Raw genomic sequence first — 24,864 nt, 5'->3', positions numbered from 1 at the left:
AGTGGCTCACTCCACCAAGTATAAGAAAAATATGGGGCTTCCATGACTTAACAAACTTTTACAAAAGGTTTGTCCCATATTTTTCTATACTTGTAGCAGCACTCATTGAGTTGGTGAGGAGCCATGTTCCTTCATGGGAAGATGCCCAGGAAATTGGTTTTCAGACCTTACCTTACTTCAAGATATCAAACACAACTAATACATATGTTTTTGTTCTTTTTACAGGTGTCGAGGGAAGGAGCCCAGAGTATGAAGAACCTCGGGATTTGAGGTCAAACCCTTTCCAAGGTGGAGGGAATGATGCAATCCTACCCCGCAAGGGCATTGGATAGAAGACTCCAAGTAGATTGGGCTAGAGATCCAAGGGAAGGACCTAGGATTCTCATGAGCCTTAGGGTAGATTTCGAGCCCATGGGCTAAGTATGAGCCCGCTTATCTTTGTAAATATTAGAATAGGTTTTTCCTTCGTTTGGGCCTTGTATTTTGGCCATTTTAGTAGTATAGGGTTTTAGCCTTGTATTTCGAGGCATTTTGAGTGGTCTTTGTAGTAGGGACATTTTTTGTATTTTCTTGTTTTTTGGCATATGGGTGAGCTTAGCTATTATAGGGGGTGTGTAGCTAAGCTCTAGCTTCTCATCTCAAGGAGGTGAACTTAGCTATTAGAGAGGTGTGTGTAGCTAAGCTTTAGCTTCTTTAGGAATCTTCTTAAGGAAGCTTCTCAAGGAGGTGAGGTTAGTTATGAGAGGGGTATGTGTAGCTAAGCTCTAGCTTCTCGAGGAAGTTTTCTCAAAGAAGCTTCTCAAGGAAGTTTTCTCAAGAACGCTTCTCAAGGAAGCTACCTAGTCTATAAATAGAAGCATGTGTAACACTTATTGTAACTTTGATGAATGAGAGTCTTGTGAGACACAACTCAAAGTTCAACTTGTTTACCTTTTTCTTCCTTCAATTTCGTGCTCCCCCCTCTCTCTTTCTCTCCCTCTTTCTTTTCCTCCATTGAAGCATCCTCTCCAAGCTTCTTATCCAAGGCTCATCTTGGTGGTGAAGCTCCTTCTTCCATGGCTTATTCGCTAGTGGATGGCGCCTCCTCTCACCTCTTCTCCTTTGTCTTCCGCTGCATCTCCATGGTGGAAAATCACCATTAAAGGACCTCATTGAAGCTCAAAGATCCAGCCTCCATAGAAACTCCACAAGCAAGCTTCCATCACTACTGGCTGGATGGACAGAACTCAGACATTTTTATGGACTCGTTGCAAATCGTCAAGTGACCATGACTCATTTTGGACAGAGTATTTTCTTCCTCACAATCTTCAAAAGTAGCTCTGAACCAAAAGCTTATCCTAAATGGCACTCCTTGCGCTGCCAAGTTACTAATTCAATCACTTTTAAAGTCCTATTGAATGAATAGAAAGTGACTTGTAGTAGTTTGGTGAGTAATTAAGCACTCCTCTGTTTGTCAAATTTTAAAATCATATACATATCTAATATGAATTTAATGTTAATTTTAGCATGTGCCGAGTACCATGTACTCATTTATGAAAGTTGCAGGATTCACCCATCTAAATTTGGAAGGGACTACGGAGTGCAGGATTATTTATAATCATTGGAAGAAGATTGCAAAACTTGGAAATGGATGGAGGACTTTTGCACAATCACAAAATTCGCAAGCTGGAACTCAAATTATATTTGAGTTCCTAGATGTAGCTTCTAACTTTGTTTTATTTTGAATTTGTTTGTAATTAAAGTGCATTATACTATACTATTATCAATTAGTAAAATTTTGTTTATAAGTTTTGGTGGTATATTTTGTGGGAATTGGAACATCCTGAACACATTTGTGGTATACTTTGTTTATAAATGTTTATAAGTATTCTTGGTGCATGGTATATTTTGTTTATAAATGTTTATAAGTATTCTTGATGCACGGTATATTTTGGTGCATGGCTTATTTTATGCGTACTTTAAAATTTTGAATGATAAGTTGTGATATGAATAATTATAGGTTGGTAATTAAAAAAACATATAGAATATTAAAAAAATCCAAAAACAAAACATCGGTCATTAGAAAAATTGATGTTGTTCTTTCCTGACAACATCGGTTTTTCAAAAAATCGATGTTGATGAGAAGAAAACAACATCGACTTTTATAAAAATCAATGTTGTTTTTTGGTAAAACAACATCAGTTTAAAAAAAACGATGTTGATTATGATACTTTAATGCCAGTAGTTTCAACATCGGTTAATAACCAATGTTGAAAGTCTTTAATAACCGATATAAAATGTCTATTTTCTAGTAGTGTCAAAGCAACTTCGTCACTTTCGTGTACCCATTAGATGACAACCCTTTCGGGTTTAGGGCTTCCTTAGGGACCAATTCACTTTGTGTCACCTCCTTAACTCATAGAATGCTTGAAAAATCTATTAATTGATTTGATTGTGACTTGCTTTGCAAAACCAAAACAAGATAACTCAAAGGCTTGATCACAGGATTTGACTTCCTTAGACAAGACAATAACTATTGGGTGCCATCCCGGGGCTTACAAAATTTTGTTACAAAGGCTCCTTTAATGAAAGTTGTTATTTTTTCTACCACATCAGCATCTCGGAATAGTGAGGACAATTCTCGCTATAGTGAGTCTTCATTCCTTGCAAATGATCTATCCTCTTCAATCTTCATGCTCTTTGGACCTAATCTCGTTGTTGCAGGTTCTTGCTCGTGTTCTTGGTCTCAGACTAAGGGTTTGTTGTGGTGAGTCTTCACACTCTTTTGAAATAACATATATCGCACTAGAAGGCGGGGGGGGGGGGGGGGTAAATAGTGTGTTAGATAAAAATAAAAAATAAAAATTCGCAAGGGATGTGATTTTCTCAAGCAAAAATGTCAAGAACTAAGTTTCAAGTGTATTATTCAATGAACAGAAAAACAAATTTGTTAAAAAAAAATTCACTATTGTCCAATTCTATAAAAAAGATAGATATTATCACAAAGGTGTACTCCAAATGCAAACTGAAAAAAATGATGGAACTCACAAACCAAGAGGGGGGTGAGGGGTAAATTGGTTTTGAAATCAAATCAAACTTAAAAATAGAGTTTTAAAAAAACTTTTGATACCAAGGATCGTATCAAAAACAAAGTTTTGACAAAAATCAACATGTAATCAATCACCCTTACACAAAATCCTGTTGTTAAAGTTCTTTTGAAAAAGAAGTTTCTTTAAAGTCAACAAATTGATCAAGAATACAATGAGAGAAAGATAAGATCAAGAGAAGAAGTGCACTAATTTTTATACTGGTTCTATATCTCTAGAGAAGCTACTTTAGCTATCTAATTCAATCAGAATTATATTTCCACCATGCACTTTGATTTCATACAAGCAATCACAATTAATCTTAGTTCCTACCTAGAAAAAGAGACTAAGGTACCCAACCCTAGGGTCCTTTTTGAATAAGAGCCTAAGAGACACCTACCCTTAGCCCAAACTAGAAATTCTTATTCTAGCATCTTTCAGATACTCATGCATATGCTAAACAACATGTAAAAACATATGAAAACTTAAGTCAAGGAGAGACACAACCTGGTCATTCAAATGCAAGAGCCAATGCTTGATTAAATGGATCTCTTATTGATCTCACAAGATGTTAATGACTCACTCTTACCTTCAACACTTCAAAAATCAATACTACAATCTGTGAGTCACACAAACTCATTCTAAAACACTTATTCTCATTCGTTGAAAGTGAGAACACAAGATGACTATTTATAGAGAAAACAGTTATAACTGCTTGTAATCGATTAAATTTCTAATGTAATCGATTATTTCAAAGAAGTAATCAATTAGATTATCATTTCAATCGATTAAAGTGTTCTTCGTGAAACCTTGATCACTTTTGGGAACACTTCCAAGAACAAAGTAATCGATTACGATCACCTGGTAATTGATTAAAGCAGAGACTCATGAAAACTAGACATTGTATCAACTGAACTAAGTAATCGATTATAAATAGCTAGTAATTGATTAAACCAAAACAAGGATCTCTCTGCAAGCTTCTCAAAAGACTTGTGCAATCCATTATGAATATCTTGGTAATCAATTAAAACAAAGATTTTAATGCACTGAACAAGTTTCTAACTTTAGAAACAATCTCCCTTCCTCTACATTATGATGCATGATGTACATATGGAAAGATAAAGACTAATAAGATACAACAATCAATACAAATGTCAATCAATGAGTTGGGCATGTAAAAAGGAAAAACTTCTTCAAGCTTGAAAGCTTTATCTTCATGTAGCTCTCCCTATCTCTAACAAAAACTTGTGTGTCTAAGTGTGTTAGGATATGCACAAGAGAATACAATTTAAATACCTTAAGAGAGAAGCAAAAACACTCAATTTTATATTGGTTCACTTAATCTGAGCTACATCCAGTTCTATTTCACAATCATATGAAGGATTCTACTAATCATAATTCACTCCTAGAAAATGATGAATAGAAACCAAAATGAGCAACCAACAAAAGTGGGTGACCAATAGAGACTAAAAATATCATTTGTTATTTGCCCAAATCAGTGATTGTATTGGCGATCAATGTTTTGGTAGCAACCCGCATAGTTGCTAATCCAATTGCAATATTGCTTAAAATGTATTCTAGAAAACCTGGAGATTGATTAGGCAACTATTACGTTAATTGGATTAGCGATTGTTTCTAATTCAGTCATTAATACTTACGAATAATGACTGAATTTATTTTGGTCACTAGTTAACAAAACATCGTAGTTGCATACCGATTGATGATTAAGCAAGTCCCAATATGTCCCAAGTATAACCAAGGCCCAAGTATACCACTAATGACTAGTCAAGGCTCAATAAAGCCCAAGTGTAGCACTTAAGATTGATGAAAGTTCAATAAGGCCCGACTGTAATCTAGATGATTAACCAAGGCTTATTAATGCCCAAGTATACGACTAATGACTAACCAAGACCCAAATATAACACTAATGACTGACCAAGGCCTAAGTATATCACTAAAGACTGCCAAGTGTAACAATTATGATTAATCAATGCCCAAAAGGGCTCAAGTGTAGCACTTATGATTAATGAAGGTCCAATAAGGCCCAAGTGTAACCCTAATGATTGACCAAGACCCAAGTATACCACTGATGACTGATCAAAGGCCTAATAAGACCCAAATATAATGTTAATGACTAACCAAGACCCAAGTATATCATTAATAACTAATGAAGGCCCAACTATAGCATTTATGATTAATCAAGGCCCAACAATAACACTTATGATTAATGAAGGTCCAATAAGGGTCAAGTCTAACACCGATGATTGACCAAGGTCAATTAAGGCCCAAGTATACCACTAATGACTGACTAAGGCCCAATAAGACCCAAATATAATGCTAATGACAAACCAAGGCCGATGTATATCATTAATGACTAATCAAGGCCCAATAAAGCACAAGTGTAGCCCTTATGATTAGTCAAGGCCCAACAATGGCACTTATGATTAATGAATGTCCAATAATGCCCAAGTGTAACCCTGATGATTGACCATGGCCAATGTATACTACTAATGACTGACCAAGGCCCAAGTATAACATTAATGATTGACCAAGATCCAACAAAGCCTAAGTATAACCCATGATGATTGACCAAGGTCCATTAAGGCCCAAGTATTTCACTAATGCCTAATCAAGACCCAATAACAATAACAAGATTTTTTTTTTCTAAAACTATACAACGAAACCATATTTTCCTTCTATTTTAATTTTTTCCACCCCAAATATATGCATCGGAAACAACATTCCGTTGTATTTTTTTTCCACCCTGAATAAATGCAATGGAAGCATTCATTGGTTTCCATTGTATACTTTTAAAATGGAATCATGTTTCCATTGCTTCATTTGATAAGGCATAACTTTTGACTTTTATGATCGATTTCAGGGTATAATATTCATTGGTCACCAACGTCATTGACATAAGTTCCCCGTTGCCTTGCATTGCAGATTTGTATACTTCTATTCCAATCGGACAAAGTTGATGCATTGAATGAAAGGGCATCGATCACCCTAAAAAAAAGTTAAAGATGTACATCATTTTTCTTTGACGAACCAACTAGACAATTATAATTCCACAATTTCTTGTTATATCCACTCAGATAAAAGTAGAGTTGACTATTATTAAGAACAATTTTTCATCCTTTAACAAAAGTATGTCATCAACAGAACAAGAAGAGTAGCAAGACAAGAAAACATAAGTCAGATTTCCACATCATTGCATCAGAAAAATAGGAACCCGACATTTTATTTTTTTACAGAAGTCACCAAACTTTTCATAAAACAGTAGTGCAGATTCTGTCCACTCCTGGCCTCCAAAAACTTGTGAAAAGTTTGCGGTGCCCTCCCCTCTTTGTTTTCATGCACGTCGAAAACTCTGATGCAAGCAACTTGCAACTTTCTGGTACATCATCAAAGAAGACCATCATAAGCCAATATTGTAAACAATAATTGAATTGTCGACAATCCAAAGCCAACTACTGTAAAGAAAAAATAAAGACATCATGCACTATTAAGCAAAACATAGACTTTAATAAAACTTAACTGAAGATTTGCCAGAGTTCTTACATAATTCTGATTGGTTAGTTCCAAATGAATTTGTTTCCTGAGACAAACATAATAAAACAAAGGGTTAGTACTAGGATAAGTTTCCTCTAACTTAGAATCTAAAGTTTGATACTAATTCAAAGTTTCTAGCTCAAACAACAATATGGTTTATCTTTATGCAAGTTTGTGTGGAGACAATTATGAATATATTGCAACCCACTCACAGTGTGTCTGTTAGAAAGTTAAAGAGTATTTTCATCATTTAGTTATTCTTTACCTTGTCCATCAAATTAGGCACTTTGTTCATTTCTAGAGATTCTACAAAGATTTTATCTCTATAAAGTTTGGAATGCTAGAAGCTTGAGATTCAGGTACATCTAACATCCTTGGAGTTTCCACAATTTTAAGGGAATCTGAGGATTGAGAAGGGCTTAGCGGAGTGCCAGCAGCTAAAGGGAATTAGGCATTTTTATTTGATTTTTAGAGAATAGGAGTTGAAGCTCAAAGGATGAACCTGGAGAAAAACAATGTTAGTAAAGATAGAAGAGTTTATAATCAAAAAGAAAAAAGTGATAAAATAAAACTTACATGGAAGGCTTGTAGATTCTATTAGGAAGAATGGAAATTGTATATTATTCTCTCTATCTCTTTACACAGTGTGCAGTAAGTGAAGTACGATGGGATTCTCTTGGGAAAGGGACACAAACTAAGCCTTTTGCACTCTTTATGCTCTTTCTAACTATATACATTGAAGTGAAAGAGCATACACTAGTATTAGTGAAGAGTTGAAGATAAATAAAAACAAAAATACTTGCATAGATAAAATGGAAGAAACATTATTCACGTGAGGCTAAAAATTATTATGGAATGCATGCCTTCTCCTGAGAAAACAACCCAAATCCCTTAGTTTTACACACAAATTCTGTTTCACTTAACAGTGTATTACTCAAATAATAGAATAAGCCTTCATTGTTGACGACAAATTTGTTGATTTTGATGAGAACCTCATTGCAATCTTCAAGCACATATTCAACCTTTATGAAAAATATTCTAATAGTGCCAAAAATAAGATAGCCAAGAACTCTATTGCAGAATCTTGTCTGCAGAAGGAAAAAATGAAATGAAAAACATAGCATAACATTAACTTGGGTTGCACAAGGCAGATTATAAACAAAACTTACAAGATTTTTCAGGTAAGCACCATCAAACACAATCTATATAAATGTGCTCTTATACTCTTACCAACCTTGAATATAATTAAATATAATTAACATGTTAATGGGAGCAAATATAGGTACATATATTGAACTGAACCGAAATAAACAAATGTACAGGCTATAAAAATTATTTATAAAGATGAATTGATCCGGAGATCTTAGTACCCTTTAATTTGTTACAATTTTCATATATACATTGAATATTCTCTACGCCCCTTTAACATTAACTCAAGAAGCAATTAATGGAGGTCTAAAAACCCAAATTACAAATAAGATAATCTTCATTTTCATAGTCAACAAAATTTGTTTTTGGTTTGCAGCCCGGGTATTGGTTCCTGTGCACGAGCCACCTGCTTGATGCACTGTACGTGAGACTTGTGCACACATAAATCCAGCTTCACAATTCATCTCCATCTTCATAATCCTCCTACAGATGAAAACATATTCTGTAAAAAAGAAAAGTTATATATATATATATATATATATATATATATATATATATATATATATATATATATAATGGTGTAGCATCCTTTGTCATCAGTTCAATTATTATAATTTGGAAATATTGAGCCTATGTACCATTTTAGCATGATCGAAATAAATCTGTTGTAATTGATATCAAGGAGTTCTTCATGCCTTGTTAGTTGTCATCAACTCTATTTATCTTTTCTCTACTTCTCTCTCATCTTGTCCATTTATATTACTTATCATATTTAAATATTTTTATCATTCATCTCTCTTTCTAAAAAAACCGTAATTCCATTACTCATTACATCACCTATTTCTTTTTGTTTTTTACTATTTTCTTTCTATCCCTCTCTTCTACACACACATCTCATTTCCTTTCCTCACACACACCTACCAAATTGTTTTACTCCTGTCACTTTTAAATATTCATAGTGTCTTTCATTTTTATAAACTTTGAAGTATGTTCATGATTCTCCATCACATATGATCGAGTTGGGCAATATTCAAGTAAAAAGAACTTGACTGATGAGACGTTGTCTTCTTGAAGTCGAAGATTGAAAGGTGAGACAGCAAAGAGGGGAGGTGATTCCTTTGATGAAGATTGTTTGAGGAGGAACTACTGCTCAATGCAAATTAGTAGGTGCAGTGTATGATGAGGAAGTCGTGTCCAGAACTGTTTGGTTCGAGTAAATTTCGAGGATAAAATATCTTTTAAGGATTAAAGTACCTTATCGCTACTTAACTGTTTTAAAAAAACTTATTGTAATATTCGATAATTAAATTAACTACTACCAAGACAAAAATAAATCAACAGCACATTTTTCTCTAACAAGTTACCATGTGTTTTTCTATAATTTTTTCTAATATCATTGAGTGTTTTTTCATATGAATCTTTATAGCATTTCAGTTTTGCTTAACCGATGTAGTTTTTCGCAAACACCGTTCTGTTGTGGTGGAGAAGCATGGGAGGGTTAAGATTCATGCACTCTTTTTCTCTCTTCTTTGTCTTCACCTTCTTTGGCACGCAATACCGTTTCCTGTTTAACTTTCTTTGGCCTTCCTTCAAACAATTATGAATTATCCTTCCAATTTTCAAAGTGTTAGTTTTTAATCTGTGAAATTAGAGAATAATACTCTGAATTTCGGCAATATCCTTTTTCTTCTATCCATTAAGTGGCATGTTCTATAATCAGTGCTTAATTTTTTTATTTTTAGTAAGAGAATTGATTCAGAGGAATTTGATTCCAGAGAAAGAGCACACACTAGGAAAGAAAAAGGCAAAACAAAAAGAGAGTGTGTGATAAATTAATTTGAAATCTTTCTCAAATGAGATTCCGAATGATCGACAAACAAAAAGGCAAAAAGGCAAAGAAAAATTAATTTGAAATTCTTCTCAAGTGGGTCAGAAAGGAAAGAAGGAAGGAGATATATGGAAATTGAAAATCAGGTGACTTGTTAAAATTAATTTCTAATCTCAATCATTGAAATTTTTTAACTGTATGGTTAAAATTAATTCTTTTTATTTCTCATTTGAAATATCTCTTATATATAAATTAAATTTCTAGTTTTATTTTTTAAAAAAATATCAATAACTAAAAATAATCTTATACTAGAGTACATCGCTGCTGAGCCAAATCCATCATTTTCATAGTGTTGGGGAATCTATTCGTTAAATTAAATACTAACTGTTAAGATTTTGTCTCACTTCATGAGACAATTAATAGTCAGTTAATTTTCAAACTTATCCTTTCTCTTGCTGAACTTTAGGTTTAAATTGTAAACACCGTTGTAAATGCTTTGGCCTTTAAGGGTATGTAGTATGGTGGACTAGGCAGACTTCAATGTAGGGACAATTTATGGGTGACTTAGGGTATTAATTAATATGTTTGTTACCTGAAAATATCTTCTACCTGTTACCTAAAACCAGCCTAACTGAATATGCCCGTGGTAGCAGACGCGTAGGGCAAGTATTAACCAAATCGAACTCCAAACAGAACAAATATTATATGTAAAAAATTATAATCCACAAAGGTTTTATTTATTAGGTCTAATCTATGGCGTGACTGAAATAATAATTAAAGTGATCAATTATCCAATAACTAGACAGTGCGAAATGATCCTCCTGTTAGATATTAATTAGAAAAATAATAATAACAAGTTTTATGAGCCTTAAATTGTGGAAGATGAAAGTTGTAAGGTCAACAAAGTGGTATCAGAGCTTGAGTTCTAGAGTGTTGAGAGAGAAACACTTTGTGAGTTGAGAGAGAAATACTTTGTGAGTTGAGAGATGGCAAGCAATGGCTTGAGTATGTTTCAATTCCCTCGTCTTACCAAAGAGAATTATGATAATTGGTGTCGTCGCATGAAAGCCTTGTTAGGTTCTCAAGATGCATGGGAGATTGTAGAGAAAGGTTATGCCCAACCTCAAAATGAGGCTATTTTGTCACCAAATGAGAAGGAGACTTTGTTGAAGTCGAAGAAGAAGGATCAACAAGCACTTACTTTCATCCATCAAGGTTTGGATGAAGCTATGTTCGAGTTGGTGTCAAATGCAACCACATCCAAAGAAGCATGGGAGATTTTGAAAACCTCCCTTGAAGGTGTTGATAAGGTAAAAAAGGTGCGCCTACAAACTCTACGTAGAGAGTTTGAATCATTGCATATGAAGGAATCTGAATCTATCTCAGATTTTGGCAACAAGGTGTTGGCTATTGTGAACCAAATGAAGCGTTATGGAGAAAATATGGAAGATGTTCGTGTGGTAGAAAAGATCCTTCGCTCCTTAATCGCTAAATTTGATTATGTGGTTTGTGCTATTGAAGAGTCTAAGGATTTAGACTCAATGACCGTAGACCAATTGATGGGTTCTCTTCAAGCCTATGAAGAAAGGTTCAATAGAAGACATGATGAGCCATTGGAGCAAGTCCTCAAAGCCAAAGCTTCTTTGAAAGAAAATGAAGGAGAAAGTAGTCAAAAAGCACGTGGACGTGGAAGAGGACGTGGTCGTGGACGTGGTCATGGCCAAGGAAGAGGAGGAAGAGGAGATCGTGATAATTTTGACAATAATGAATGGAGGAGCCATCAATCCACTAGAAGTCGTGGAAGAGGAAGAGGAAGAGGTAGAAACAATTATGAAAAAGCATATGAAAGGAGGTATGATAAATCTAATGTTGAATGTTTTAATTGTCATAAATATGGCCATTACTCTTGGGAGTGTAGAAAAAATGTTGAAGAGAAGGTCAATCTTGTTGATGATAAAGAAGAAGTTGAAGAGTCAACACTACTACTATCACTTAATAATGGTGAGAAGGAAGACAAATGCTTATGGTATCTTGACAATGGAGCAAGCAATCACATGTGTGGATGCAAAGAGAAATTTGTGGAACTTGATGAGAAGGTGAAAGGAAATGTTTCTTTTGGAGATTCTTCCAAGGTACAAATCCAAGGAAAAGGTACCATTTTAATTTCTTTAAAAGATGGTGCTCACAAATTAATCACGGATGTTTACTATGTTCCTAAACTAAAAAGCAATATTTTGAGTTAGGGACAACTTGTTGAAAAGGGGTATGAAATTCATATGAAAGATTGTTGTTTATGGCTTCGAGATAAAAATTTTAATTTGATTGCCAAGGTGTTTATGTCAAGAAATAGAATGTTCACTTTGAACATTAAAACCAATGAAGCAAAATGTTTGAAGGCTAGCATAAAAGATGAATCATGGTGTTGGCATATGAGATTTGGGCACTTGAATTTTGGAGCACTAAAATCCTTAGGAGAGGAGAAGATGGTGAAAGGGATGCCTCAAATCAACCATCCTAATCAATTGTGTGAAGCATGTCTCCTTGGAAAGCATGCAAGAAGGAGTTTTCCAAAAGAAGCTAATTCAAGAGCAAAGGAGCCTCTCCAACTTGTTTACACCGATGTGTGTGGCCCAATCAATCCTCCTTCATGTGGTAACAATAAATATTTCTTGCTTTTTATTGATGATTATAGTAGAAAAACTTGGGTTTATTTTCTAAAGCAAAAATCTGAGGCATTTGTAGCTTTTAAAATTTTTAAAGCTCTTGTGGAAAAGGAGAGTGGTTATGTAATCAAAGCTCTAAGATCCGATAGAGGTGGCGAATTCACATCAAAAGAATTTAATGAATTTTGTGAAAAATATGGGATTCGTCGCCCTCTAACGGTTCCTAGATCTCCACAACAAAATGGGGTAGCGGAGAGAAAAAATAGAACTATTCTTAATATGACTAGATGTATGTTGAAGGCTAAAAATATGCCAAAGGAATTTTGGGCCGAAGCTGTTGCATGTGCCGTTTATTTGTCCAATCGCTCCCCAACAAAGAATGTCAAAGATCAAACACCACAAGAAGCATGGAGTGGAGTGAAGCCAAGAGTTGATCACTTGAGAGTATTTGGGAGCATTGCATATGCTCATGTACCCGACCAAGGAAGATTCAAGCTTGATGATCGGAGTGAGAAACATGTGTTCATTGGCTATGATGCAAGCTCAAAAGGCTACAAATTGTACAATCCAAACAATGGAAAGACAATTGTGAGCCGAGATGTCGAGTTCTATGAAGAAGGCACATGGAATTGGGAGGAGAAAGAAGACACTTATGATTTTTTCCCGTACTTTGAAGAAATAGATGAAGAAGCCTTGACTCCAAATGATTCAACTCCAGCACTTTCACCAACTCCTTCAACCAATGAAGCCTCATCATCTTCCGAAGGGAGTTCAAGTGAAAGGCCAAGAAGAATGAGAAATATTCAAGAATTATATGATGAAACTGAAGTTATAAATGATTTGTTTTGTCTTTTTGTTGACAGTGAACCCTTAAACTTTGATGAAGCAATGAAAGACAAAAGGTGGAGACAAGCCATGGAAGAAGAAATCAAAGCCATTGAGAAGAACAACACTTGGGAGTTATCAAGCCTTCCCAAAGGTCATGAAGCAATTGGAGTCAAATGGGTGTTCAAAATCAAGAAGAATGCAAAAGGAGAGGTTGAGAGACACAAAGCAAGACTTGTAGCTAAAGGTTATAAGCAACAATATGGAGTTGATTATGATGAAGTGTTTGCACCGGTTGCCCGCATGGAAACCATTCGTCTTCTTATTTCCTTGGCAGCTCAAATGAAGTGGAGAATTTTTCAGCTTGATGTAAAATCGGCATTTCTAAATGGCTATCTTGAAGAAGATGTCTATGTTGAACAACCAATGGGTTTTGTCATCGAAGGTCAAGAAGGAAAAGTCTTGAAATTGAACAAGGCGTTGTATGGTCTAAAGCAAGCACCGAGGGCATGGAATACTCGCATTGACAAGTACTTCCAAGACAATGGGTTTGTTCGTTGTCAAAATGAGTATGCTCTTTATGTTAAAACTTTTAATAATGGTGATGTCTTATTTATTTGTCTTTATGTGGATGACCTTATCTTTACCGGCAATAACCCAAATTTGTTTGAAGACTTCAAGGAGTCCATGTCTCGTGAATTTGATATGACAGATATGGGACTCATGTCATATTACTTGGGAATGGAAGTGAAGCAAACGGAGAATGGTATCTTTGTCTCACAAGAAAGGTACACAAAAGAAGTGTTGAAGAAATTTAATATGCTTGATTGCAATCCCGTGAACACACCTATGGAAGGTGGCTTGAAGTTATCAAAGTTTGATGAAGGAGAGAAGGTAGACTCCACGATCTTCAAGAGTCTTGTGGGGAGTTTAAGGTATCTAACCAATACAAGGCCCGATATTCTATATGCGGTGGGAGTTGTGTGTCGCTTTATGGAGGCTCCTACCTCTCCTCATCTAAAAGCCGCAAAAAGAATTCTTCGTTACTTGAAAGGTACAATTGATTTTGGATTGTTTTATTCTCCCTCCAATAACTATAAGCTTGTGGGATTTTGTGATAGTGATTTTGCCGGAGATGTTGATGATAGAAAAAGTACTACCGGATTTGTATTTTTTATGGGTGATTGTGTTTTTACATGGAGTTCTAAGAAGCAAGGCATTGTGACACTTTCTACTTGTGAAGCCGAGTATGTAGCTGCAACTTCTTGCACATGTCATGCCATTTGGCTAAGAAGATTGTTGGAGGAACTTCAGTTGTTGCAAAAGGAAAGCACAAAGATCTATGTTGATAATAGATCTGCACAAGAGCTTGCCAAGAATCCGGTGTTCCATGAACGAAGTAAGCATATAGATACAAGGTATCATTTCATTAGAGAGTGCATTGCCAAGAAAGAAGTAGAATTGACTCATGTGAAAACTCAAGATCAAGTTGCGGATATTTTCACCAAGCCTCTCAAATTTGAAGATTTTCGAAGATTGCCAGCAAGACTTGGTGTGCAAAAGAATTTTCCAATTAAGGGAGGATGTTAGATATTAATTAGAAAAATAATAATAACAAGTTTTATGAGCCTTAAATTGTGGAAGATGAAAGTTGTAAGGTTGTGAGTTACAAAGTCTTGAATAAGCAATTATGTGAGCATTTAGTATTATTGAATAAGTAAATTATGTGAGTGGTCACTCTATTTTAGTATAAATAGGGGATCATACTCTTGTATTTGGTGTGGCAAATGAAATAAAATCTTCTTCTTCTTCCAACACCTCCATACTCCCAAATTAGTTATTGTTGTCGTACCAAGATTGCTTTTGAAGATAATCGATTATAGTCTTGTCCACCTGGAAAGCTTTGGTGAGAACCTCAGAAGAAATAGGCGGATTAGCTTTAAACAAAGCATTTGCAATAGTGATAGCTCCTGGATTTTGACTGCTAAGGCCAGCAATGGCAACAGCATTGCCATATCCCACATTCAATTGGAAATGAATCAGACCAATTGGGAACACAAACACATCACCCTTGTTCAGCACTTTGGTGAAGAGGCGATTTCCATCTTGATTGGAAGTCACAAATCCAACATAAAGAGTACCCTCAAGGACTATAAGGATCTCAGTGCCGCGAGGGTGAGTGTGGGGAGCGTTCAAACCCTTTGGTGCAAAATCTATGCGAGCCAAAGCTATGCCAAGCGTGTTTAGTCCCGGTAGTTGATCAACAAACACCTGAGTCACGTTTGAACCTACTGGGTTGTCAGTCTTCCCCGGTTCTACATGTCTGAAGAAATCTTCAGCTTTGACAAGCTTAGGGTCCTTGCAAAATTTCCCGTTCACAAACACTACAAATACAAGGCAAAAGGTCTTAATTAATAAAAATCATCAATCACAATAATTCTAGACAACGTCTATATATATGATGCCAATGGTATAAGGATTAATGTTTTTACATACCACCATCTTTTTCTTTGGCTGCCACACAGAAATCTTGCAGAGGACTAGGATCATAGGCAGAGACAAGAGAGGATGTCAAAGCCAAGATGGCAACAAGGAAGTACACAACTTTCATTGTTTTTCCTTAGTAATACACTCTTAAACAATTGTGCTATATGTAATTGCTTGTGATGATTGAATTGTGATTTATGTAGAGCTTGCTGATTGCTATTTATAAGTATGAAGCATTGAATTGGTTTGCATTTTATCTTGACCGTAATTAATTATTTATTTGATGAGGAATCATTCCTTAACAACTACATGCGTGCCTAATCAATGTGTAGACGTAGTAGTAGACGCTCTACAGGAAAAAGCAAGTGTTTCGTACCTCGTCTATTTTATTATTTTATAATGGGAAGCCTTTTAATTCAATCACAGATCAGTTTAGACTGTGTCTCAGTTTCATAGACTTAGTGATAACTGTTTTATTAAATATTTAAAATATTACTTCATTTATTAACTAATCTTTTTTTAGCTTGAGGAACTGTTACAAGTTTAAACATGGTCACCAGAGGTAGTAGGTGGAAAATTGATATTTTATGAAGGGATTAGAGACTATTTCTGATTGGTCCTGCCCACAATTAATCAAAGACTCAGATTATTGCAACCCGAAATTATATTAATTGTTGGTGTCGTGTGACTTGTTTTCATATACAACTAAAGTAATCCAATGACATAGAAATGTTCGAAGATATGAACGTACAGCGGAATATATTAAATGTTAGATATATAACTTTTGACTTTGAACGACCTGCTGGAATTGCTTCGGGGCTTAGTTTTAATAAATAATTTCCCGTGGAGATAGAAAACTTTCAAACTGAAACAGAATAGTATTTTAGTTTTTATTTATTTTGGATAGGTAAACCCAACCTTAAAGGAAATAGTTGTAGTAGGAAATAACTAAGTCATTGAATAAATAGTCACCTTGTTTTTTTTTATAGGACCACCTTCGTTCTTACATCGATAATGTAATTTTTGAAAAAAATAAAAATTCTGGTTTAGTCTTAAATGTATAAAAAAGGTGATGATTACGTCCTACCATACAACTTATTTTTAAATTTGCCACTAAACTTTATAACTTATTGTCAAATTATTCCTTAAATTTTATAATTTAATGTTAAATTGGTACGCATATTATATCTTAAGGACAGAATGATCCACAAAACTTAATGACGATACATAATTATTACACTTTTTTCACATTCAGAAATTAATTCAGAATTTTTGTTATTTCGGATATTTATTTATCACCGCTTTACACTTTAGAGAAGAAAGTAGCCATTCATTCATCTCAATTTATGAATGAGTCCTGGATACAAATCAAGGGATACAAAGATAACTGAAGGAGGGATTTTTCTCAATCCTGGTACTCTTTGTCAACTTGGCATTATTCCATACTTGTTTTCTTGTCTAAAATGGAATCATGTTTCCATTGCTTTATTTGATCAAGCATAACTTTTGAATTTTATACCCGATTTCAGGGTGTAATATGTCTATGTCATATAACTTTGAGAGAAATGCATGACAAGTACTCAAGGGGACTTGGTCCAACATTTTTTTCCAAAAACACCTTTTCTTATATGGAAAAATTGACTTTAAAGATTTGGGGGTAAAAATATCATTTTAGAGGTTGGGTATTGCAAATTTTAATCAGTTACTGATTTTGCGGTCACCCTTAAGGGAGACTAATTAATCAGCCATCATATGTACCCCTTTTACTATCCATAAACAAATACACACCGTCTCATTTCGTCTTTCCCTCTAAATCACTAAACCAAAGTCACTCTAAAATGTGAAAATGTTTTGTTTCCTTCAACATCACAAAACCCCCTTCCACTCTCGCCTCCAACTTTCGTCTAATGTTTCCGTAGAAGCTCACGAATCTCACTTTCACTCTCATGCTCCACTCTAGTAACCCTCTCGCACCCATTCCCATTTTGTATTCTGGGTTTGGATGAATGGGAACCTGTGCCCCTTCTAATTCTTATCTTATGTGCCTCCACCCACCATAACCTCGCCCCAAACCACCAGCAGCGCATCAAACCGCAATTCTTCTCTCTCACACACTGATTTGGCCACTAAAGTCGTGGAACTAGTAGTAAAAGGGTTAGAGAATGATGATGAAGAGATTACGTTGTTTGTGTCTCTATCTTCAACAGCCTAATTTTTATAACCTCATCTTCGTTGTTCTCTTTCTTTATTTCTCTATTTCTCGTAATATCATGGTGCGTCGACCATGGTGCAGTTTCACATCGGATAAAGTGGAGGAGAAAAAGAGATGTGGAGACACTGAATCCATTTTGGTAAGCACTGAATCTAAATAATATGTTTGTTGTTGCATGTTGTGATTATCTTGGAAGAACTACTAATATATCTATATAAGCACTAAATCTGACTGCATTATTGTTTCTATTATTAGGCATATTAATGGGTTTCTTGAACAAACCGTTCGAACATCTATGTTTCATTTCCTCTTCTATTTGGGTTTTTACTACCCTGTTTTTGGTTTGTGGTTTGTGCTTTCCATATTTCTTGTTGGGAAATATTTGAGAAATACTATTTAGATAGGGAAGTTTAGATCATAGAATGAGAAAAGATATCGCATAAATTGTTAAATTTATTGCAAATAACGAAATTTGGAATGAAAGGAGTTAAATACACTCTCAAGCTCTTTGAATGTAAAACATAAATCTCATTATAAAGGAGAAAATAACTAACTGTCCAACTAGAAAACTGTTAGAAAAGCAAATAAGAAAAAGAAAACAATTACAATTACTACACAAGCTATGTTAATGAACCACTAGACTGAACACTCTTTTCTACGTGACTAGATAATCCATGAATGAAGTGGTATCAACTTTCTGGATTTCGAGCCTCTTCTCAACATGGATAAAGTGGTATCTGATGTCAATGTGTTGAGTCTTCTCATGATGGAATTGATCCTTGACTAAACATATTTGATGCAATCCTCCTTGGGAAGGGACCAGTCACCAGAGCCATGAGCAAGAGGTTCCAAGAGGGTTGGACTAGAGCTGCTGAAGAAGACCATAGGGTTCTCATGAACCTGAAGGTAGATTTATGAGCCCATGGGTCAAGGTTGGGTCCATTTTTCTTTGTAAATATTAGAATAAGTTTTCCTTCTTATCCAAGCCACTTTCTTGGTGGTGAAGCTTCTCCTTCCATGGCTTATTCTCTAGTGGATGACGTCTCCTCTAACCTCTTCTCCTTTATCTTTCGCTGCAATTCCATGGCTAAAAATCACCATTGAAGGACCTTATTGAAGCTCAAAGATCCAGCCTCCATAGAAGCTTCATAAGTAAGCTTCCAACAAGTGGTATCAGAGCACAAGAGCTTCAAGTAGGTGCTCCTTAAAGCTCCATTAGTTTTCAGCTTTACTTTCTCCTCCATTGTTGTTTCTTCGTTTCTCTCCATGTATCTCCTCACGTGTCTTGTGTTGAATGTTGTTAACATAATTTTTTAGAAGTTCCACCGATTAAGCTTGCTATAGAAGCTAGATTTAATTTTCTATGGTTCAAATTCCTTGTTCTTGTTCTTGAACCATGAATTGTGTTTAGTTTAGGTTCCTTTGAGTTTTATATTGTCAATTTTTTTGGCTGAAACGTAAACCATAAAATTCTTACAAAAACATTAAAGTAGAAGAAAACCTCAAAAATCTAGAATGACATATTCACCTATTGTAGTTTTGTCATAAAAGTCATGTCTAGTCATGAAACTTGTCACATAAGATTCCTTATGTTGTGTTGAATTTTATTTTTCTTGTTTCTTTGTCTAACTCATTTGTTCATGAGTGTATGAAATTTTTTTAGCCTATAATTTGATTTGAGTCAAATCTTGCATGTTAATTAGTCCTTAACATGTTCATGCATAATTCTTAGAGAGTCTTTGATTGTGAACCTTTTCTTGAACTTTTAGGTTTCCTTATGATTATGTCTATTGTCAATTTGAGTTTTGGTGATTGAATTGCTGGCTGAAATTTTGATCCTAAGTAAATATTGAACTCCTAAAGCTGTGGTAAATAGGCCTAATGAATTTAACATACATAGGAAAGTTGAAAGTAAACCAAAGGAAATCAATATACCATGCTTAAAAAATTCAAAGTCTAAAATCGCTGGTGCTCGCAGCTTGAACATACGGACTTATAAAAATTACTAGGAATTGGTCACTATGAATTTTAAGTTGAACTTTTTACTGAATTTTCTAGGCATCAAGACAAAAATTATATAAAAAGAACCAAGTGATTTGGATAAAATAAAAAAAATTAAAAATCATACAGATTGACAGGAAAAATAAAAAGAAGTGAGAATGGAAGTGTGCTTGTTGTTTTGGTCAAAATTTGTTCCTTATGGAAAATTCATATAATAAGTAGAGGCCTAAATATGTTCTTGGTCCTTTTAAGTTTGTGTTTTTTGATATTTGGTCATTGTGTTCATTTTTCTAATTTTAGTCCTTATAATAAGTTTATGCTTTTCCAATTTTGGTCCCTATAAGTTTTTTGCTCATTTTTAATCCTTGTAAGTTTATGTTTTTCAAAAATGAACAAAATATCTTACAGTAGGAACAAAAAATGAGCACAATATCTTACAGAAACAAAAATTGAAAAAGAGCGAACAAGGACTAAAATTAGAAAAATGAACTTACAGGCCTAAAGTAGACTTGAGAATCTATTCAAAGAAGTTTAAACTATTTCTAGAAAGATGTTTTAAACTATTTATCTTTTAAAGAAGTTTTCAAAATTTTAATTTGTTACTAAATAAGCCTCTTACTTTTTTGTTATTAGTCTTCTTTTACTTTTTAACTTTCTTTTTCAATATCCCTTGTATCTCTCACCTAAAACAATCCTATTTGAGTCAAATAGGATAAATATGAACAAGAAATCCTTTTAAAAATATTGACAAAATAATTTACTGGAAAATTAAATTATTGAGTGACTAACGAGGGGAAAGAAATTAAAGGACCGATATCATGATATTTTTAAATGTCTAGATACCAAATATAATAACCATAGGTATGTACGTAAGGGTCATAGCTTGTACACCATGGGTTTAACCAATAATCAGGATGTGCCACAAGCCTTAAAACAAGTAGAGCATTCAATGTGGCTTTTTTCCTAGCCTAATCTAGCTAACTCACAGATTTAATGAGTTTGGTCCATGGGTACATCAAGGCTATTGTGGAAGAGTGTAATATGTCTCCCATCATGGGAAATGATATTGTGTCTGTCAGATAAATTAACTTCATTTAAATATCAATGACTACTTTTTTTTTTTGTTTTATCATGATATCCCTGTCTTTTTCCATTATACACTCTTTCTTTTTGTCTTCCTTCATTCCCTGCTTATTTTCTTATTTTCTTGATGTCTGTAATACCTCAAGTGAATCACACAGGAACGGGAAAAATCCTGAGGCTGTACAGGTATGAGAATATACAGTTAAGGTTAACTTAAAAGGAATTAATTGATACAAATTATAGCATCAAGATGAATATACTTTTTGGTAGGCTATCACATAAGAAGTTCATAATTAAGCATGCTTGAATTATTCTGCTGCTACAAAATATGATTGCTAAGAAAGAGCAAAAGGACTAACATAAGTTCCACGCTGCATTGGAGATTTATATACTTATATTCCAATCAGACAAAGTTGATCCATTAACTGAAAGGGCATCGATCACCCTAAAAAAAGTTATAGAAGTACATCACTATTGTTTGACAAACAAACCGACTGGACAACTACAATTCCACATCTTCCTGTTATCATCACTCAGATAAAAGTAGAATTGATAGTTATGAAGAACAATGTTTCATCCTTTAACAAAGTATGTCATCTACAGAAAAAGCAGAGTAGTAAGACAAGAAAACATAACTCAAGTTTCTGCATCACTGCCATAAGAAAATTAGTCACCAAACTTTTTTTTTACAGAAGTCACCAAACTTTTCATTAAATAGCAGTGCACATAAGAAAAGTTTACAATGTCCTCCTCTCTTTGTTTTCTTGCACACAGAAAACTCTGAAGTAGGCAACTTGCAACTTTCCGGTACATCATTAAAGAAGATCATCACAAGCCAATCTTGTAAGCAATAATCAAACTGACAACTTTCCAAAGCCAGCTACTAAAGAGAAAAAAATAAAGAAATCATGCACTATTAAGCAAAACATAGAATTTAATAAAACTTAATGAAGGGATTAGGGGAGTGCCAACAGCCTAAGGGAATTACGCATTTTCATTTTATTTTGAGAATAGGAGTTGAAGGTCAGAGGAAGAACATGGAGAAAAACAATGTTAGTAAAGATAGAAGAGTTTATAAACAAAAAGAAAAAGAAAAGTGATCAAATCAAACTTACATTGTGCACAGTAAGCAATAGGAGATTCTCTCTGCCTCTGTACAGTGTGCAATAAGTAAAGTATGGTGGCATTCTGTTGGAAAGGGAAACGAACTATGTCTTTTGCACTCTTTAATTATGCTCTTTCTAACTATATACCTTGAAATTAAACAGCATATACTAGTATTAGTAAAGAGCTGAAGATAAACAATAAACAAAAAATACTTGCATAGATAAAATGGAAGAAACATTATTCTTGTACCACTTATAATTATTATGGAATGCATACCTTCTCCTTAGAAAACAGCCCAAATCCCTCAGTTTTACACACAAATTTTGTTTCACTTAAAAGTGTATTACTCAAACAATAGAATAAGATTACATTTACTATAAAAGTAAAATAGTGAAACAATTCTAATATCTTTGTCTCTAAGCATAATTTCTTCCAGAGAAGCAGTATGAAGAAAATTACATAATCATTAAGCTTCTAAACTCTAACCTAATAAAAGCATACCTGCCAGCATCTTCAGGTTCATCTAACTCAAAAGCATCCAACTCAAATCTTTCTGGTATAGTAACAGGCATACACAACGTTTCCACACATACTAAGCCTTCTTTGTTGACGACAAATTTGTTGATTTTGACGAGAACCTCATTACAATCTTCAAGCACATATTCAACCTTTTTATAGAATATTCTGATAGTGCCAAAAAGAAGTTAGCCAAGCACTCTATAGGATACAACATCAATTTCTTGCAAAATCTTGTCTGCAGAAGGTAAAAATGAAATGAAAATAATGGCAAAAAAATAGCATATATCATAAATCTTAAAATGATTTCACAGAAGAATAAACTCTTAAAATAACATCATTTTGTTGGCAGCTAATTGGCTATTCACAATGACTGTAAGACTTCTCAACAATAATTGTTGTTGTTGCATACGATTGCAAATAAGTATATCTGCTTCCGGCCAAGGGGATTTTAATATCCTCCGAGGGACCTGTTGGCACTCATAGGTGGGATCTCCCTCTCAACAAGATTTTCTCCATATATGCATTCGTCAGGATTCAAACCCTTTACTACATGCTTAAGGGATTCGTGTCTAGTACCAATTTGATAAACCATTTCTTGGTACCAACAATAATTATGGTGAGCAGCTTGAAAGAAATCATGGGTACTATAACAATGATGGTTACTTTGTAAAGTATTAGATGATTTGGAAATTTGGTGACACATTTTGTACCTTGGTAAAAAATTGATTCTCATTTACCAACAATATATTGTCTACCTAAATCTAATTCTATCTTGATAAGTTTCTCAAAATATCTAATACGTATGGATTCTTCCCCCAACTATTTAGCAAAGAGATGACTAGATCTACATCAAATCGATTAGTGTGCGTATTAACCATGTCTTTTAGTGACGATACAAATTAATCATGTAATTGTTATTAATAAATGAGTTAATTTACAATAACAAAAGAGGTAGAAATTTTACCTTATATAGTTAATCAAAGAAATCATGGTCGTTGAAGATGTTTATTGGCCATGGTTAGAACAAACGATACGACAAAGCATAAAAGAGAGGGCAAAGAAATATGAGACATGGTCAACGAATTCTATCTGAGTAGATCTGCAATGGAGGTCCATGAATGGGGTTTTGTTTCTTGGCTCATGGATCTAGCATACACAAAAAGATACAAACAAGATAAAAAATAATTATAAAGTGTGGACAAAGTCAGTCTTGGACCTCTGGGTCTAATAACCTATTTGGTGAGAACAAGAGGAGATGATCCACTTTATAGTGTAGATTTCATGTGGTAGGAATATTGCAGGTGTTAGAGTGATACTAAGATGTAGATGGAAGGTGTGCATTATAAAGCTTTAGAAACCTACACGGCGATCCAACGGGACTAGCACAAAGAAATATAAATCATTTGATTTGATGTTATCAACAACTCAGAATAATTTTTTTGGCAATCCTCGTCTTTTCGAACTAGCCAATGGAATGTCATTATAGGTACATGACCCACTTTTTATTCGATGTATATTCTTTCAATTTGAAATTGGGTTTAGATCTAGAGAAAACCAACAACAAAACTCACCCATGTAATGCACTCCTTTTATTTAATGTGTTTAAATTATCAATTCTTAATTTGAGATATAGTATTCTATTTAATGAGTTTCTAAAAGTATATTGTATTTTTCAATTAAATAAAAAGGTATAAATTTATTTTTGATTCCTAATAAATATCTAATTTTTGTGTTTTCTCTTTAATAAAATTTTCTTTTTCGTTGAGTCCTTAATTAAACAAAAATTTTAATTTTGTCCTTAGAATTTTTTATAGTCCCTGATAAATTAGCAAATTTTGAGTTTATTTCCTTGTAATTTTTTTTTAAGTTTTCTTAGTTAAGACTAAAAAATTCAGTAATTTAGTAGGGAGCAAACAAAAAATTTGCTAATTTAAAAGTGGTAAAACAAATTATCAAGGACCAAAAATAAAATTATTATTTTATTAGGAAATCAATGCAAAGAAAAAATTTATTAGGGATAAAAAATATATTGAAGACATTAAATAATATCCAAAATTGATATGAATTAATTCTTGAGTGTATTTAGCATTCACTGTTATGTATAACAAAAAAAATAAGAAATATTTTATTATAATTTGAATTAAAAATATTTTTTGTGTTTGAATACCATATAAATGTACATATATCAAAAATTTCAAATTAAATTGATTAATTAATGTATTAAAAACATACTAAATCCATTTATTTTGACGTGTTGACAACATGATTCCTAGGATTGATAATCTTGATATTGGTACATTTTGCATAATATTCAAATGGAGGAGGGGTTTTCTGAAGGGTCAGTTCCCATCATTCTAGGAAGACCTTTTATGA

At 33.9% G+C, this 24,864-nt stretch overlaps 1 protein-coding gene across 1 annotated transcript; it reads right to left on the bottom strand.

The window, feature by feature from the left end:
* Window positions 1-10,302: 10,302 nt before the first annotated feature.
* On the bottom strand, window positions 10,303-15,769 carry LOC102660582 (cupin family protein). Its single transcript, XM_006603966.4, has 3 exons — window positions 15,579-15,769; window positions 14,901-15,466; window positions 10,303-10,412 (listed from the first exon to the last, which is right to left on the bottom strand). The coding sequence occupies exons 1-2, from the start codon at window positions 15,691-15,693 to the stop codon at window positions 14,916-14,918; spliced, it is 666 nt and encodes a 221-aa protein (XP_006604029.1). The 5' UTR covers window positions 15,694-15,769; the 3' UTR covers window positions 10,303-10,412; window positions 14,901-14,915.
* Between the last annotated feature and the right edge of the window lie 9,095 nt (window positions 15,770-24,864).

The sequence above is a fragment of the Glycine max genome, chromosome 19 (genome assembly GCF_000004515.6).
Source record: "Glycine max cultivar Williams 82 chromosome 19, Glycine_max_v4.0, whole genome shotgun sequence".
Classification (NCBI taxonomy): domain Eukaryota; kingdom Viridiplantae; phylum Streptophyta; class Magnoliopsida; order Fabales; family Fabaceae; genus Glycine; species Glycine max.
Note: the sequence above shows the minus strand (reverse complement) of the source record. Positions and strands in the feature narration are given on the sequence as shown.